The following is a 15,685-nucleotide window of genomic DNA, read 5'->3' as shown; positions in this document are numbered from 1 at the left end:
TTTGGGGGGGGGGGGGGGAGTGGACATGGCTGTGTGTGTGTGTTGGGGGAAGGGGGGTAGCGGAGACGGCTGGGGAGGGGGCGCGGAGCTTGCTGTGTGTGTTGGGGGGGGGGGGGGGCGTGCGGAGCTGGCTGTGTGTGTTGGGGGGGGAGCGGAGCTGGCTGTGTGTGTTGGGGGGGGGGGGGGAAGCGGAGCTGGCTGTGTGTGTTGGGAGCGGAGCTGGCTGTGTGTTGGGGGGAGTGGAGCTGGCTGTGTGTTGGGGGGGGGGGAGCGGAGCTGGCTGTGTGTGTTGGGGGGGGGGGGAGCGGAGCTGGCTGTGTGTGTTGGGGGTGGGGGGGGGAAGCCGGCGCCGGCTGTGTGTTTGTGTTGGGCGGGAGCAGGTAGCTTGCTGTGTGTGTTGGGGGTTGAGTGTGTTGGTCGAGGCTGGCAGGCTATGTGGGTCGGTACTCATGGTTGTGTGTTTGGGGGTCATGGATCAGGGCTCGCTGTGTATGTGTTGGGGTCGGGGCTTAATGTGCGTGTCGGGTTGCGGCTGGCTGGTTGTGTGTTGGAGTCGGGGCTCACTCTGTGTGTGCATGTTTGTGTGTTGGGGTCATGGATCTGGGCTCGCTGTGTATGTGTTGGGGTCAGGGCTTGTTGCGGCTGGCTGTGTGCGTGTTTTGGGGTCATTGGTCAGGTTTGGCTATGTGGGTCGGGACTTGCGGCTGGCAGGCTATGTGTGTTGGGGTCGGGGTTCATGGCTGCCTATGTGTGTTAGGGGTCAGGGCTGGCTGTGTGTTGGGATGGTGGGGGGGGTCATGGCTCTGTGTGTGTCAGGGCTCGCTGTATGTTGGTGTTGTGGCTCACTGTGTATGTATGTCAGGTCATGGCTGGCTCTGTGTGTTGGGGGTCAGGACTCGCTGTGTGTGTGCGCGCGCATGTCTGTGTGTTTTGGGCTTGGGGGGGGGGGGGGGGTGTGTGTGTTGGGGTCATGGATCGGGGCTTGCTGTGTGTCTGTGTATTGGGGTCGTGAGTGAGAGCTGGCTATGTGTGTCAGGGCTTGCTGTGAGTGTCGGGTCACGGCTGACTGTATGTGTGTTGGGGTCATTGGTCAGGTTTGGCTATGTTGGACCTGGCTTGCGGCTGGCTATGTGTGTTGGGGTCGGGGCTCGTGGCTTCCTATGTGTTGTAGGGGTCAGGGCTCGCTGTGTGTTGGCATCAGGGGGTCGTTGCTGTGTTTGTGTGTGTCAGGTCATGGCTGGCTATGCGTGTCAGGACTTGCTCGCTGTGTGTGTTGGTCGGGACTCATGGTTGTGTGTTGGGGTCATGGATCAGGGCTCACTGTGTATGTGTTGGGGTCAGGGCTGGTGTGTGCGTTGGAGTCGGTGCTTGCTCTGTGTGTGTGCGCATTTGTGTCTTGGGGTCATGGGGGGGGGGGGGGGGCTGCCTGTGTGTGTTGGGGGGGGGGGGGGGAGCCGGCGCTGGCTGTGTGTTTGTGTTTGTGTTGGGCGGGAGCGGGTAGCTTGCTGTGTGTGTTGGTGGTCGAGGCTCTGTGTTGGGGTTGAGGCTGGCTGGCTATGTGGGTCGGTACTCATGGTTGTGTGTTGGGGTTCATGGATCTGGGCTCACTGTGTATGTGTTGGGGTCAGGGCTTAATGTGCATGTGGGGTTGCAGCTGGCTGGTTGTGCGTGTGTGTGTTGGAGTCGGGGCTTGCTCTGTGTGAGCGCAGTTGTGTTGGGGTCATGGATCAGGGCTTGCTCTGCGTGTTTTGGTCAAGGTTCAGTGCTGCCTGTGTGTCGTGGATCAGGGCTCGCTGTGTATGTGTTGGGGCTTAATGTGCTTGTCGGGTTGCGGCTGGCTGGTTGTGTGTTGGGAGTCGGGGCTCACTCTGTGTGTGCACGTTTGTGTGTTGGGGTCATAGATCAGGGCTCGCTGTGTATGTGTTGGGGTCAGGGCTTGTTGTGGCTGTCTAGTTGTGTGTGTGTGTGTGTGTGCGCTGGGGTCAGGGCTTGCTCTGGGTGTGCGCGTTTGTGTTGGGGTCATAGGTTGTGGCCTGCTGTGTGTGTTGGGGGAGTAGGGGGCTGGTTGTCTGTTTGGGGGTGGGGGGGTGGAGATGGCTGTGTGTGTTGGGGGAGGAGATGGCTGTGTGTGTGTTGGGGGAGGGGGGGAGTGGAGATGGCTGTGTGTGTTGGGGGAGGGGGGGAGTGGAGATGGCTGTGTGTGTGCTGTGTGTGTGCTGTGGGGGGGGGGGCGGAGCTGGCTGTGTGTGTGCTGGGGGGGGAGCGGAGCTGGCTGTGTGTGTGCTGGGGGGGTGAGCGGAGCTGGCTGTGTGTGTGCGGGGGGGGGGTGAGCGGAGCTGGCTGTGTGTGCCGGGGGGGAGCGGAGCTGGCTGTGTGTGTGCTGGGGGGGGGGGGGGAGAGCGGAGCTGGCTGTGTGTGCTGGGGGGGGAGCGGAGCTGGCTGTGTGTGCTGGGGGGGGGGGGGGAGCGGAGCTGGCTGTGTGTGTGCTGGGGGGGGGGAAGTGGAGCTGGCTGTGTGTGTGCTGGGGGGGGGGGAGCGGAGCTGGCTGTGTGTGCTGGGGGGGGGGGGAGCGGAGCTGGCTGTGTGTGCTGGGGGGGGGAGCGGAGCTGGCTGTGTGTGCTGGGGGGGGGGAGCGGAACTGGCTGTGTGTGCTGGGGGGGGGGGGAGCGGAGCTGGCTGTGTGTGCTGGGGGGGAGCGGAACTGGCTGTGTGTGCTGGGGGGGGGGGGGAGCGGAGCTGGCTGTGTGTGCTGGGGGGGGGGAGCGGAACTGGCTGTGTGTGCTGGGGGGGGGGGGAGCGGAGCTGGCTGTGTGTGCTGGGGGGGAGCGGAACTGGCTGTGTGTGCTGGGGGGGGGGAGCGGAGCTGGCTGTGTGTGTGCTGGGGGGGGGGGGGGGAGTGGAGATGGCTGTGTGCTGGGGGTGGGGAAGCAGAGCTGGCTGTGTTGTGGGGAAGCAGAGCTGGCTGTGTGTGTTGGGGGGGGGGAGCAGAGCTGGCTGTGTGTTTGGGGGGGGGTTAAGCGGAGCTGGCCGTGTGTGCTGGGGGGGGGGTTAAGCGGAGCTGGCCGTGTGTGCTGGGGGGAGGGGGTTAAGCGGAGCTGGCTGTGTGTGCTGGGGGGGGGAAGCGGAGCTGGCTGTGTGTGCTGGGGGGGGAAGCGGAGCTGGCTGTGTGTGCTGGGGGGGGAAGCGGAGCTGGCTGTGTGTGCTGGGGGGGGAAGCGGAGCTGGCTGTGTGTGCTGGGGGGGGAGCGGAGCTGGCTGCGTGTGCTGGGGGGGGGGGAGCGGAGCTGGCTGTGTGTTGGGGGGGGGGGGGGGGGGGGAGCGGAGCTGGCTGTGTGTGCTGGGGGGGGGGGGAGCGGAGCTGGCTGTGTGTGTGTGCTGGGGGGGGGAGGGAGTGGAGCTGGCTGTGTGCTGGGGAAGCAGAGCTGGCTGTTTTGTGGGGAAGCAGAGCTGGCTGTGTGTGTTGGGGGGGGGGGGAGCAGAGCTGGCTGTGTGTTTGGGGGGGGGGGAGCAGAGCCGGCTGTGTGTTGGGGGGGTTAATCGGAGCTGGCCGTGTGTGCTGGGGGGGTGGAGCGGAGCTGGCTGTGTGTGGGGGGGGGGGGGAGAGCCGGCGCTGGCTGTGTGTTTGTGTTGGGCGGGAGCGGGTAGCTTGCTGTGTGTGTTGGGGGTCGAGGCTCTGTGTTGGGGTTGAGGCTGGCTGGATGGCTATGTGGGTCGGTACTCATGGTTGTGTGTTGGGGTTCATGGATCTGGGCTCACTGTGTATGTGTTGGGGTCAGGGCTTAATGTGCATGTGGGGTTGCAGCTGGCTGGTTGTGCGTGTGTGTGTTGGAGTCGGGGCTTGCTCTGTGTGAGCGCAGTTGTGTTGGGGTCATGGATCAGGGCTTGCTCTGCGTGTTTTGGTCAAGGTTCAGTGCTGCCTGTGTGTCGTGGATCAGGGCTCGCTGTGTATGTGTTGGGGCTTAATGTGCTTGTCGGGTTGCGGCTGGCTGGTTGTGTGTTGGGAGTCGGGGCTCACTCTGTGTGTGCACGTTTGTGTGTTGGGGTCATAGATCAGGGCTCGCTGTGTATGTGTTGGGGTCAGGGCTTGTTGTGGCTGTCTAGTTGTGTGTGTGTGTGTGTGTGTTGGGGTCAGGGCTTGCTCTGGGTGTGCGCGTTTGTGTTGGGGTCATAGGTCGGGGCCTGCTGTGTGTGTTGGGGGAGTAGGGGGCTGGTTGTGTGTTTGGGGGTGGGGGGGTGGAGATGGCTGTGTGTGTGTTGGGGGAGGGGGGGGTGGAGATGGCTGTGTGTGTTGGGGGAGGGGGGAGTGGAGATGGCTGTGTGTGTGCTGGGGGGGAGGGGGAGCGGAGCTGGCTGTGTGTGTGCTGGGGGGGGGGAGCGGAGCTGGCTGTGTGTGCTGGGGGGGGAGCGGAGCTGGCTGTGTGTGCTGGGGGGGGGGGGGGAGCGGAGCTGGCTGTGTGTGTGCTGGGGGGGGAGCGGAGCTGGCTGTGTGTGTGCTGGGGGGGGAGGGAGTGGAGATGGCTGTGTTGTGGGGAAGCAGAGCTGGCTGTGTTGTGGGGAAGCAGAGCTGGCTGTGTGTGCTGGGGGGGAGCGGAGCTGGCTGTGTGTGCTGGGGGTGGGAGCGGAGCTGTGTGTGTGTTGGGGGGGGAGGTGGCTGTGTGTGTTGGGGGGTGTCGAGTGGAGCTGTGTGTGTGTTAGGGGGGAGGGGGGAAACTGTGGTGGGGAGATAGCTGTGTGTGGCGGGGGGAGGGAGCGGAGCTAGCTGTGTGTGGCGGGGGGAGGGAGCGGAGCTGGCTGTGTGTGGCGGGGGGAGGGAGCGGAGCTGGCTGTGTGTGTGTGGCGGGGGGAGGGAGCGGAGCTGGCTGTGTGTGTGTGGCGGGGGGAGGGAGCGGAGCTGGCTGTGTGTGTGTGGCGGGGGGAGGGAGCGGAGCTGGCTGTGTGTGTGTGGCGGGGGGAGGGAGCGGAGCTGGCTGTGTGTGTGTGGCGGGGGGAGGGAGCGGAGCTGGCTGTGTGTGTGTGGCGGGGGGAGGGAGCGGAGCTGGCTGTGTGTGTGTGGCGGGGGGAGGGAGCGGAGCTGGCTGTGTGTGTGTGGCGGGGGGAGGGAGCGGAGCTGGCTGTGTGTGTGTGGCGGGGGGAGGGAGCGGAGCTGGCTGTGTGTGTGTGGCGGGGGGAGGGAGCGGAGCTGGCTGTGTGTGTGTGGCGGGGGGAGGGAGCGGAGCTGGCTGTGTGTGTGTGGCGGGGGGAGGGAGCGGAGCTGGCTGTGTGTGTGTGGCGGGGGGAGGGAGCGGAGCTGGCTGTGTGTGTGTGGCGGGGGGAGGGAGCGGAGCTGGCTGTGTGTGTGTGGCGGGGGGAGGGAGCGGAGCTGGCTGTGTGTGTGTGTGGCGGGGGGAGGGAGCGGAGCTGGCTGTGTGTGTGTGGCGGGGGAGGGAGCGGAGCTGGCTGTGTGTGTGTGGTGGCGGGGGGGAGGGAGCGGAGCTGGCTGTGTGTGTGTGGTGGCGGGGGGAGGGAGCGGAGCTGTGTGTGTGTGTGTGGTGGCGGGGGGAGGGAGCGGAGCTGGCTGTGTGTGTGGTGGCGGGGGGAGGGAGCGGAGCTGGCTGTGCGTGTGTGTGTTGGGGGAGCAGGCTTTGTTGGGGGGGATCACTGGCTGTGCGTGTTTATTTTCCATTAATGGGTGGAGCCCACTTTGCATGCTATGATGATTAACAGTAAATTGGTAAATAACTGGCCCACTGCTCCGGCTCCCAGGGTGTTTGGAGATGGCTGTGTTATGCCTTTTGTTATGTAACACACAATGTTATGTTATGGTACTCACAATGCTTCATACTTGTCTGTCTTGCAGGTGCCATGTTTCTGGCCGGTAGAACAGGCTGAGGATCCTGTTCACACAGCTCAGAAATTGGCTCATTTAAAGAAATTAACCTGTCTGCAGAGACCAAAGGGGAATAATGGTGATTTTGCGCCGGGCTCGGCCGCCTGCTTCCGCCCCAACCAGCAATGAATCTTGACTCGCTTTCGCTGGCCTTGTCTCAAATCAGCTACCTTGTGGACAACTTAACGAAGAAAAACTACCGGGCCAGCCAGCTGGAAATACAACATGTAAGCAAAGTGAGGAGCCAGGCTGCTGATGGGAGAGGAGGAGACTCACTAATAGGAGATCCAAATGGAGCGTGTAATTCTTTGCGTAATCCCTAAAATGTTCTTCAGAAGAGAAGCTGATTGGTTAAAGTGATTGTAAATGATCACCTTGTAAAACAACCCATTGTTTAAAAAAGAAATGAAAGGCAAAACATTTTTGTATAGATGGAGAAAAAAAAGATTTATAGTTTGTTTTTGTTTTTTTCTTCATTTTATAAGTGATCATATTCCCTCTGTTATCAGCTGCATAGGAGCTGGGGGGAGAAGCAGTGGTACACTAAGCTTCCCAGTGACAGGCTGTGGGGGTGGGGTGTGCGGGACATGTCTGATCATTGGCAGAGAGCAGGCAGTTTCCCAGCACAGGTAGAGAACTGAACAGTGTTCTGCTTAGTGTGGTCAGTTTTTAATAGGAAAGTAGAGGGACTGGCAGGATCACCAGGGATTTCACGCAAGAAGCAATACAAAGAGAAAAGGATACTTTTTCACACAAGTACATGGTACAGCAGGCACATATCAGGAATATGAAATGTTGGGGGTAACACGCTTTAATCAATATTGGGATTTGTCTTTTAAAAGATTTATTGAACATTCTTTAACTTTTATTTATTTCTTGAATAGACGAAGTTGCATATTATAGCACTTGGTCCCATTTGGATCAGTGACTCTGTTGAGGATTAAAAGCTCCTCTTTAGCTGGCTGTGCCTCCATGATATTCTTAAAGCAGGATTTTACCTAGAACAACGTGATAACAAATAATGTTTAGCAGAGAACAGACATTCCACATGAATAATTGTGCTGTAAATTGCCTCCAGCGTTGGTATTGTGTTTTTTGCTGGAAGCTGCCATTTTGCTGAAACCCAGAGCCCTTGAACCGCAGTAAAACTGAACTAAGCCCATAGATTTAACAACTTAAAGTTACACTCCTGGAATGCTGGGATTGTGAACTATCACATTTTCTTGTGTCCTCAACCAACTGTCAAACCATCAAATGGCTGTTGTCATAACTGATCACATGTGCAGCACCATGGCAGTTGCAGATCAAACCGAAGCAGTTTCTTTGGTTGTAAATGATAGGAGGGTTTAATTCCGCTTTAAGGCTGTCAGCACGTTGGCCTCTGCAGAAAAGCACCCCAGAGGGCAGTGATGGTGAACCTTGGCACCCCAGATGTTTTGGAACTACATTTCCCATGATGCTCAACTACACTTGCAGAGTGCACGAGTATCATAGTATCATGGGAAATGTAGTTCCAAAACATTGGGTGCTAAGGTTTGCCATCACTGCTCTAGGGATACATTCAACCCTTTGATCGCCCCTGGTGTTAACCTCTTCCATGCCAGTGTCATTAGTACAGTAACATTGCATATTTTTAGCACTGATTACTGTAGTAGTGTCACTTGTCTCCTCCCCCCCAGGTGTTAAATTTCAGTTGTTTGTCGCAGTCCCGCTACAAATCGCAGATCACCGCCATTACTAGTAAAAAATTACCTAAATCTTCCCCTAGTTTGCAGACGCGATAACATTTGCGCAAACCAATCAATTTACAATTATTGGGCATTTTTTCTTTTTTACCAAAAATATGTAGAATACATATCGACCTAAAATGATAATTTTTTTTATTGGGAATGTTGTATAGCAGAAAGTGGGGGGGGGATTAGATTTATTATATATATGTATGTGTGTGTATATAATATATATTATGTGTGTGTGTGTGTGTGTGTGTGTGTGTGTGTGTGTGTGTGTGTGTGTGTGTGTATATGTATGTGTATACTCAAATTTTTTTTTTTTTTTTTTCCCAATAAAAAAATGTTCTCATCATTTTAGGTCGATGTGTATGTGTGTAAATATATATAATTTTTTTTGGTGCAAAAAGTAGAAATCACACCTGATAAGAAAGCTCTATTTGGGGGGGGGGGGGGGGTTAAGGACATCAATTTTATTTGGGTACAGCGTCACACGACTGCACAATTTTCAATTAAATATCGGGAAAAAATGGCCTGGTCATTAAGGGGGAAAACCTCCCAGTTCAGAAGTGGTTAAACAGTATTCACACTTTGTTTTTGATGTTTTACATAGAACACTTCGGGCTGGCCACTTTTGCAGGTATAACGGGGCCTAATTTTCTGATTAAAGTTCAATTTTAAGCCCAAATGTCAGGTGTTCTGTAGCAGGAGGTACAGCCAGCACTGAGCCCTGTCCCCTTTTTAAGCAGACTGCTCATTTACTGAGCTGATTGCTCATAATAGTAAAAGATCACGCAGCTGGGGCTAGTACACATAAATGGGCCCGGCCAACGGATTACACAGCCCCACAGTGCTTTTATGTATGAACAATCAGCAATGTCAAGAGCGGTGCCGAGGCAATGGCAGGATGTATCCTTTCAAAGCCCAATGCTACATGCATGTGGACCCCTAAAAGACTAAAAAGCTAGTCTAGTGAAACTTTAATAACCTTTTTTTATTTTTATTTTTTGCATAGATTGTGAATCGGCACGGTCCGGAGGCAGACAGACACTTGTTACGCTGCCTATTCTCACATGTGGATTTCAGTGGCGATGGTAAAAGCAGCGGTAAAGATTTTCATCAGGTAAGAGCTCTTCAAGTGAAATTTGTCCACTGTGGGGGGAGATTTGTGTAATGTTAACCACTTCCAGGACCGCTCGCCGCAGTTCTACATCATTAATTTGGTGTTAAATACAGGGGTATTTGCTGCAGATAGCTGCCATAACCCCAGTATTTTTCTTTTACTTGGCGGGCAGTCCTCTTTTTCTCATAAAAAGTGGTCCCAGCGGGGGATTCTCGGCGGGATCACTTTTATGGGCAGCGGGAGTGTTGCTACTTCCCGGTCATTTTCCCTGCTTACCGGAGCCGTCGGTAGTGGGGAAAACAATCTGGTCCTTTCCCCTCTGAGGCTGGAAGTCGGGTGAGAGCAAGCTGGCCCCCACGTCGCTTTCTCCCAATGGCCTTAAAGGGGCCATTTTTTTTTTTTTTTTTTTTGACCCCCAGATCTCGCATTAGAGGACCTGTCCTGCTTTGTTCTATTACAAGGGATGTTTACATTACTTGTAATGGCAACAAAAGTGATCGAAAAAAAACATTTATTTATTATTTTTTTTTTTGGAACAGTGTAAAAAAAAGTAAAAAAAAAATTTAAACTGCCCTGTCCCTCCGAGCTTGCGTGCAGAAGCGAGCGCATACGCAAGTTGCGCCCACATATGTAAATGGTGTTCAAACCACACGTGAGGTATTGCCGCGATCGTTGGAGTGAGAGCAATAATTCTAGCCCTAGACCTCCTCTGTAACTTTAAATTGGTAACCTGTAGGAATTTTTAAAGCGTTGCCTATGGACATTTTTAAGTGCCAATGTTTGCCATTACACAATTTTGAATTATGACTTGTTGGTTATCTGTTTATTCTGTGTTATCTTTCACAATATAGAAAAAAATTGGGTTAACTTTACTGTTCAGTTTTTTTTTTTTTTTTTAAATGCAGTGAAATAGATTGTTTCCCAAAAACATTGCGTATTAAAGACCGCTTTGCAAATGCCGCATGACAAAAAATATTGCAATGACCGCCATTTTATTCTCTTTGCTAAAAATAAATAAATGTTTGGGGGTTCAAAGTCATTTTCTAGCAAAAAATACAGACTTTAGCTTGTAAACAAATGTCAGAAATAGGCCTTGTCCTTAAGTGGTTAATCGTCTGCTGTAAATATTTGGACTGAGCTAAAGTTTTTAAAAAGGGAGATGTCTTCCCTTTACACCTGTACACAGGGCTGCACAGAGCTCCAGTACCCTCATATTTTTGCGGATTCTCCAGCTGACGTAAAGGTGTGTTCAATAAGTGCTAACCCCAGGACTAGATTTTTGTGTGTGAGAATATATACTGAATATGAATAAACTCTATATTCTCTGGTGTATTTACCTGTAGTTCTTTGCAGTGTTAAGTGTTGGGTGAGTGTCACAATATGATGGGCATGCTAGTTCTAAGACTGTCAGCCTTAACTTATCTTTCCTTCATCAGTCCCTGTCCTACGCTGACCTCTTCTCCCAGGTGCTGGTCTTCAGCCATCTTCATTGGCATGCGCAGGAGACCACTATCCTGGCACAAAGGGACTGAGCTGACAAAGTAAGCTGAGCTGCGCATTGAGCATGTATGCACAGCTGAGTTTACATTGCTTGGGAAGATGGTGAGCAGACAGGTAGGTATATTTTATTGTGGAAGACACCTTGCTTACATCTTCAGCAATAAAAAGCCTGCCTGCTCGCTTTTTGTGGCATTTTTAGTTCTGCGATAACATCTCACTGACATTGGTTTTTACTTGCTACTCTTTTTCTTACAGCTCTCTGTTTTTTTACAGACCCAATTTCTGATTCAGGAGTGTGCATCGCTGATCACCAAGCCCAACTTCATCTCCACCCTCTCGTACGCCATTGACAATCCATTGCACTATCAGAAGGTCGGTGTGAATACTTGCTGCTTTTAGTTCTAGCTCTATCTTCTTCACGGGCCTCTTCTAATTTTGGCTTAATTTCTGTTGTAGAGTCTGAAGCCATCTCCCCACCTTTTTGCCCAGCTGAGTAAAGTTCTAAAGCTCAGCAAAGTTCAGGAGGTAAGTGAACTGTCCAAAAAAGTTTTGGTGTTCAGGGCTTTACACCTAGAGGGCCAGGGACATATGAAATTCCCAATGGGGAAGGAACTGGGCACATGTGACATTCCCCTCAGACATGTGGAGGTTTTGGGTGGAAAAACACCAAAGACATAGGTGACATTCCCAGTGTAGAAGGGCCTGGGACATGTGACAGTTCTCCAGTAGAGAAGGGCCTGGGATTTATGGGACTGTTCCTGGTGGTGAAGAACCTGGGGAATATGTAATGTACCCACTAGAGAAGTGGATGGAAAGTTTTTAGATAGTAAAACCAACCCTCCACGCTGATATAACAAATCGTAAAGTATATGTAGTAATAGCTGCCGTGCTTATCCACTTCCCGCCAGTATAATACGACATTTTCAGATTCCCTTCTAAGCACAAGTGATTAGCCACTCGATCACTTCTGTGAGTTGCGGAAGGGGGTCCTCCGACCCGCCGCCGCTTTCCTGGGCTCTGCTGTCTAAATGTGGAGCCTGGGAGCGATGAAACGGCGGCACTACACAAAGCAAGGATCTGACGCTGTTACTCCCTCTCCGTAAACCCTGGAATCTGAAAGGGGCAAGGATTGCATCTCTTCCGGCTCCTTATTTACCTGGCCATCACCGGCCAGGGAAGCAGCTGATCAGACCGATTTGTGTCTGATCGGCTGCATTGCAGGCCAGAGGAGAGATTTGGGGTCTAATAGAACCCAGATCTCACCATAAAGAGGACCTGTCATGACCCATGATGTTCATCCTTTGTGAAGTTAATAATAAAAAAAAAAAAAAAAACTTTTTTTGAATAAAATATTTAAACATATATGCTTACGCGTAAATGCACACAGTATCGCTGTGAATGTCAAAGCGAGACACGAGACTACCTGTGTAAGGAACTCTAAACTGGTAACCTGTTAAAGCTTTTAAAGGTTCTACGGCGTATTCTGGCATTCCTCTCCTACATGTAAAAATGATCATGGTGTGTTTGTTTTTTGTTTGTTTTTTTTTTGCTACAAAATTACTCCCAAACGTGTGTGTATATATTAGCAGAGACCCCAGGGAACAAAATGGTGGATTTTCGAAATGTATTTTGGACTTTGTGTTTGGTTCTGAATAGTTTCTTTTTTGGATATGGTTATGTTTACTAGATAATTTACTGTATTACAACGCTGTACTATGAGGAGTTTTTTTTTTTTATTTCAGATAGAGCCTAAACCTAAAGTTATTAACTTGATAAGATGCAGTTACATTAATTTCCTCATTTTTAGGTGATCTTTGGCTTGGCCCTTCTGAACTCCTGCAACAGTGACCTTCGGGGCTTTGGTAAGCATTCCATCATTCTTGCCCTGTATAGTAGGATGGAATTCTTACTCTGGGTGGATTTCTTCATTAAACTCTGCCTTGTTCCTATAGCTGCACAGTTTGTGAAGCAGAAGCTCCCTGATCTCTTGCGTTCCTACGTTGACGTGGACGTTAGTGGCAGCCAAGAAGGTGGATTCCAGGACATTGCCATAGAGGTCCTGCACCTCCTCCTTTCCAATCTCCTTTTCGGCCAGAAAGGAGCCTTCGGGGTGGGACAGGAGCAGATTGTGGCATTTCTTAAAACCCTGCGCAGAGGTGAGTGCTGCAGAGAAGCTGTCTCCGCACCATATGAAGGAGAAGGTAATTGTACACAAATCCTCTACATACTTTAATCAGTGCGTACGGCTGTGTTGTACACTCTCTAATCTCTGGTAAAAAAAGATTGCACTGTTAAGCAGTGTATATACCTCTGTCCATCCACCCTTGTCCTCTGCTCTGTAGAAATGTTTGCCCAAATATCCATCTGTTGCTGAATTGTTTACCACAGTATTGCCCCTCTTCCTCTGTCAGATTTCCCCCAGGAGCGCTGTCCAGTGGTGCTTGCACCACTTCTCTACCCTGAAAAACGGGACATCCTAATGGACCGGATTTTATCTGATTCTGGAGGGATAACCAAGACCATGATGGACAGTTCCTTGGCAGACTTCATGCAGGAAGTGGGTTACAGCTTCTGTTCCAGGTTAGTCTGCATTTTAAGTTTCTGAATTACACTAAACTATGCCCTTGCCTAGTTCTAGCAAACGTTTGCATAAAAGCAGGGACTGTTGGATCGCATATGTTGCAATACATGTTCAAGTTGGCCCATTGCATCAGTGATCGTTCACTGGCTAGTCCTTACTCTGCTGTGCAAAATGCCAAATGCTTGCTTACAGCATACTTAAAGTGGAATTTACTCTCCCAATCATCAACATTGACTCTTTATTCCTTCTGCATTAGTAATGTAAAAGGAAAATATTTTTGATATGGTTTTTTTTATGGGTTTTTTTTTTTTTTTTACATGTTTCTTTAGTTAGTTCCTAGTTTTCCAGACCTAGGCAAATGTCCTACATCCCATGAGCCTTCAGGAGGGGAGGAAAGGAAAGATGTTTTTTTCAGCTAAGCAAACTCAGCTAAGGACCGATGGATTCCAGGAAAATACCATACTATAAATGCTAGGGGTGTTTTTCAAAGTAATTTCTCAACAAAAAGTATGGAGACATGGATGGAGGAGTTTGTTATGCACATTAAAAACAAATTAAAGCTGAACTACACTGCATCGAAGCACCAAAAAACTCTATTTAAACATTTAAGGCAAATATGAGGCAGACAGTTGGGTAGCGCTACAGACTCTGGTCTGGTCATTGACCTGCAAAAGAAATGGACAGATGTCTGTGCTCTTATCCAAATCGCTTGCATATGAGGTGCTAAGGGGGTATGACCACCTGGGTTCCACCAGGATTTGTCTAAAACTTCAATGTGAATTCACAATGTGAATGTATTACAGAGGGGAACTTGTTGGGCATGGTTGTTTACAGTAGGTGTTACTGTTTTTTTGTGATCCTTTTAGAGGATACAGAATACTTCCTACATTTCATTTATTCTTGGTCTTTCTTTTCTACCTCCAGTGTGGAAGAATGCCGCAATATCATCGTCCAGTTTGGTGTCCGGGAAGTGACTGCGGTGCAGGTCGCTCGGGTCCTGGGGATGATGGCGCGGACACATTCGGGACTCACAGATGGCATCTCGTTACAGGTCAGTCAAGTATTCTGCAGCACTGGAGATGGTAAGCATTCTGTCAGCAGTCGTTAAGTATTCAAATGTCTTGCAGTCGATCTCTGCCCCTGGCAGCGGTATCTGGAGTGATGGCAAGGACAAGAACGACAGCGTGCAGGCACACACTTGGAATGTGGAGGTTCTCATTGATGTAGTAAAAGAGCTGGTGAGTTGTGCCTAAATTATGGCTGCCTCTGGTGTCCTGTTTTTTTTTTTTTTTTTCATTTTCTTGCTCCAAATAACAAGCTCTAATAATACTTGCAGAATCCCAACCTCAACTTCAAGGAAGTGACGTATGAGCTGGACCATCCAGGGTTCCTTATCCGTGACAGCAAGGGGCTCCAGACTGTGGTATATGGCATCCAGAGGGGGCTTGGCATGGATGTATACCCAGTCGATCTCATTTATAGGCCTTGGAAACACGCAGAGGGCCAGGTGAGGACTTGTGCGCTAGACACAGATCTGTTTAATTTCTTGCACCATTGGAGAGACGGGGGTTTTAGATTCACATCTTCTGCAATTAGCGGTTCACTAGAAAGAGAGGAGTTTAGTAGTAGGGCTTCAAGTAATGACCTTGACAGCTGCAGGCAGGCCTATGCTACTCTGGGAGGAGGGTTGTGATTTTTGTTGTGTCGTGTCTCTGAAATATGGCGACCACAGTTACAGAAGGGCAGAACCTGCCTTGTAATGAGTCCACTGAGCTGTCAGATGCAGCCTATGGCAACAGTGCTGTATTTGTCAGGAGGAGGAGGCCTGCATGTATGCCAATTGGTGATCTGGGTGCCACTAAAATCTAAATTGCATGCCTGCCCTGCACCTGTGCTTTAGGTTTCCTGTCTCAACTCTAGGCTTATACTGAGGATGGCACAAACAGCTGCAGAATCTGTGCTTATTTATTGCCTGAAGACTTGTGGAATACCCTTCATTGTATGATTTTGGGGGTCTCTTTTTCAGCTATCCTTTATCCAGCATTCCTTGATGAATCCAGACATCTTTTGCTTTGCCGACTACCCCTGCCATGCTGTTGCAACTGACATCCTAAAGGCTCCACCGGAAGATGACAATCGGGAGATAGCTACATGGTAATTGTAGATTTGGTCATGTGTTAGGCTTGTGGTTGGTCTGTGTGTTGTCTGACTCATTCTCTCGTCCCTCTCAGGAAAAGTTTAGATCTGATTGAGTCCCTGCTTCGGCTGGCTGAGGTGGGCCAATATGAACAGGTCAAACAGCTCTTCAGCTACCCCATCAAACACTGTCCGGACATGCTTGTCCTGGCTCTGCTCCAGATCAACACTTCGTGGCATACCCTAAGACACGAGCTCATCTCTACTCTGATGCCGATCTTTCTGGGTAACCATCCCAACTCCGCCATCATTTTGCACTATGCATGGCACGGCCAGGTAAGTACGCCTCCGTAAACATGATGCTTTTTTGTTTTATGGAGGTTTGAAAGTTGACCGTTTTTTCATACTTCTCCCACAGGGCCAATCTCCCTCCATTCGCCAGCTGATCATGCATGCCATGGCAGAGTGGTATATGCGAGGTGAGCAGTATGACCAGGCCCGCCTGTCTCGTATACTTGATGTGGCCCAGGACTTGAAGGTAAGGCGATGGATTGTGTATCATATTGGATTTCCAAAGATCTGATTGGCTAGTTTGACTATGGTGTTGTGTTTTTTGTTTTTTCCTTTCTTTTTGTAATTTAGGAGAAATGTAAATCTAAATGTGGCTACTGTGGGGTTGGAAAGTTTAAGGCCTGAGTTTGTCAGACACCACTATAAATTATATAAATTATGCCATGTGCTTGTGTACACACG

General features: G+C 51.1%; 1 protein-coding gene across 4 annotated transcripts in view; it reads left to right on the top strand.

Annotated features, from left to right (window-relative positions):
* Positions 1-5,958: 5,958 nt before the first annotated feature.
* Positions 5,959-15,685, top strand: part of CNOT1 (CCR4-NOT transcription complex subunit 1) — a 59,007-nt gene continuing 49,280 nt past the window's right edge. For 2 of the 4 annotated variants that reach the window (XM_082270147.1, XM_082270145.1), the window contains exons 1-13: positions 5,959-6,092; positions 8,608-8,715; positions 10,489-10,587; positions 10,672-10,740; positions 12,023-12,077; positions 12,168-12,371; positions 12,627-12,795; positions 13,721-13,847; positions 13,924-14,034; positions 14,133-14,303; positions 14,823-14,950; positions 15,028-15,268; positions 15,351-15,470. In XM_082270147.1, the coding sequence (XP_082126273.1) occupies positions 5,991-6,092; positions 8,608-8,715; positions 10,489-10,587; positions 10,672-10,740; positions 12,023-12,077; positions 12,168-12,371; positions 12,627-12,795; positions 13,721-13,847; positions 13,924-14,034; positions 14,133-14,303; positions 14,823-14,950; positions 15,028-15,268; positions 15,351-15,470 (1,704 nt within the window). In that variant the 5' untranslated portion in view covers positions 5,959-5,990. Of the gene's footprint in view, positions 6,093-8,607; positions 8,716-10,470; positions 10,588-10,671; positions 10,741-12,022; positions 12,078-12,167; positions 12,372-12,626; positions 12,796-13,720; positions 13,848-13,923; positions 14,035-14,132; positions 14,304-14,822; positions 14,951-15,027; positions 15,269-15,350; positions 15,471-15,685 lie in introns of all 4 variants that reach the window. The other 2 variants (XM_082270146.1, XM_082270144.1) reach the window with 1 other exon arrangement.

This window comes from Pelophylax lessonae (assembly GCF_965119305.1).
Source record: "Pelophylax lessonae genome assembly, chromosome: 10".
NCBI lineage: Eukaryota > Metazoa > Chordata > Amphibia > Anura > Ranidae > Pelophylax > Pelophylax lessonae.
Note: the sequence above shows the minus strand (reverse complement) of the source record. Positions and strands in the feature narration are given on the sequence as shown.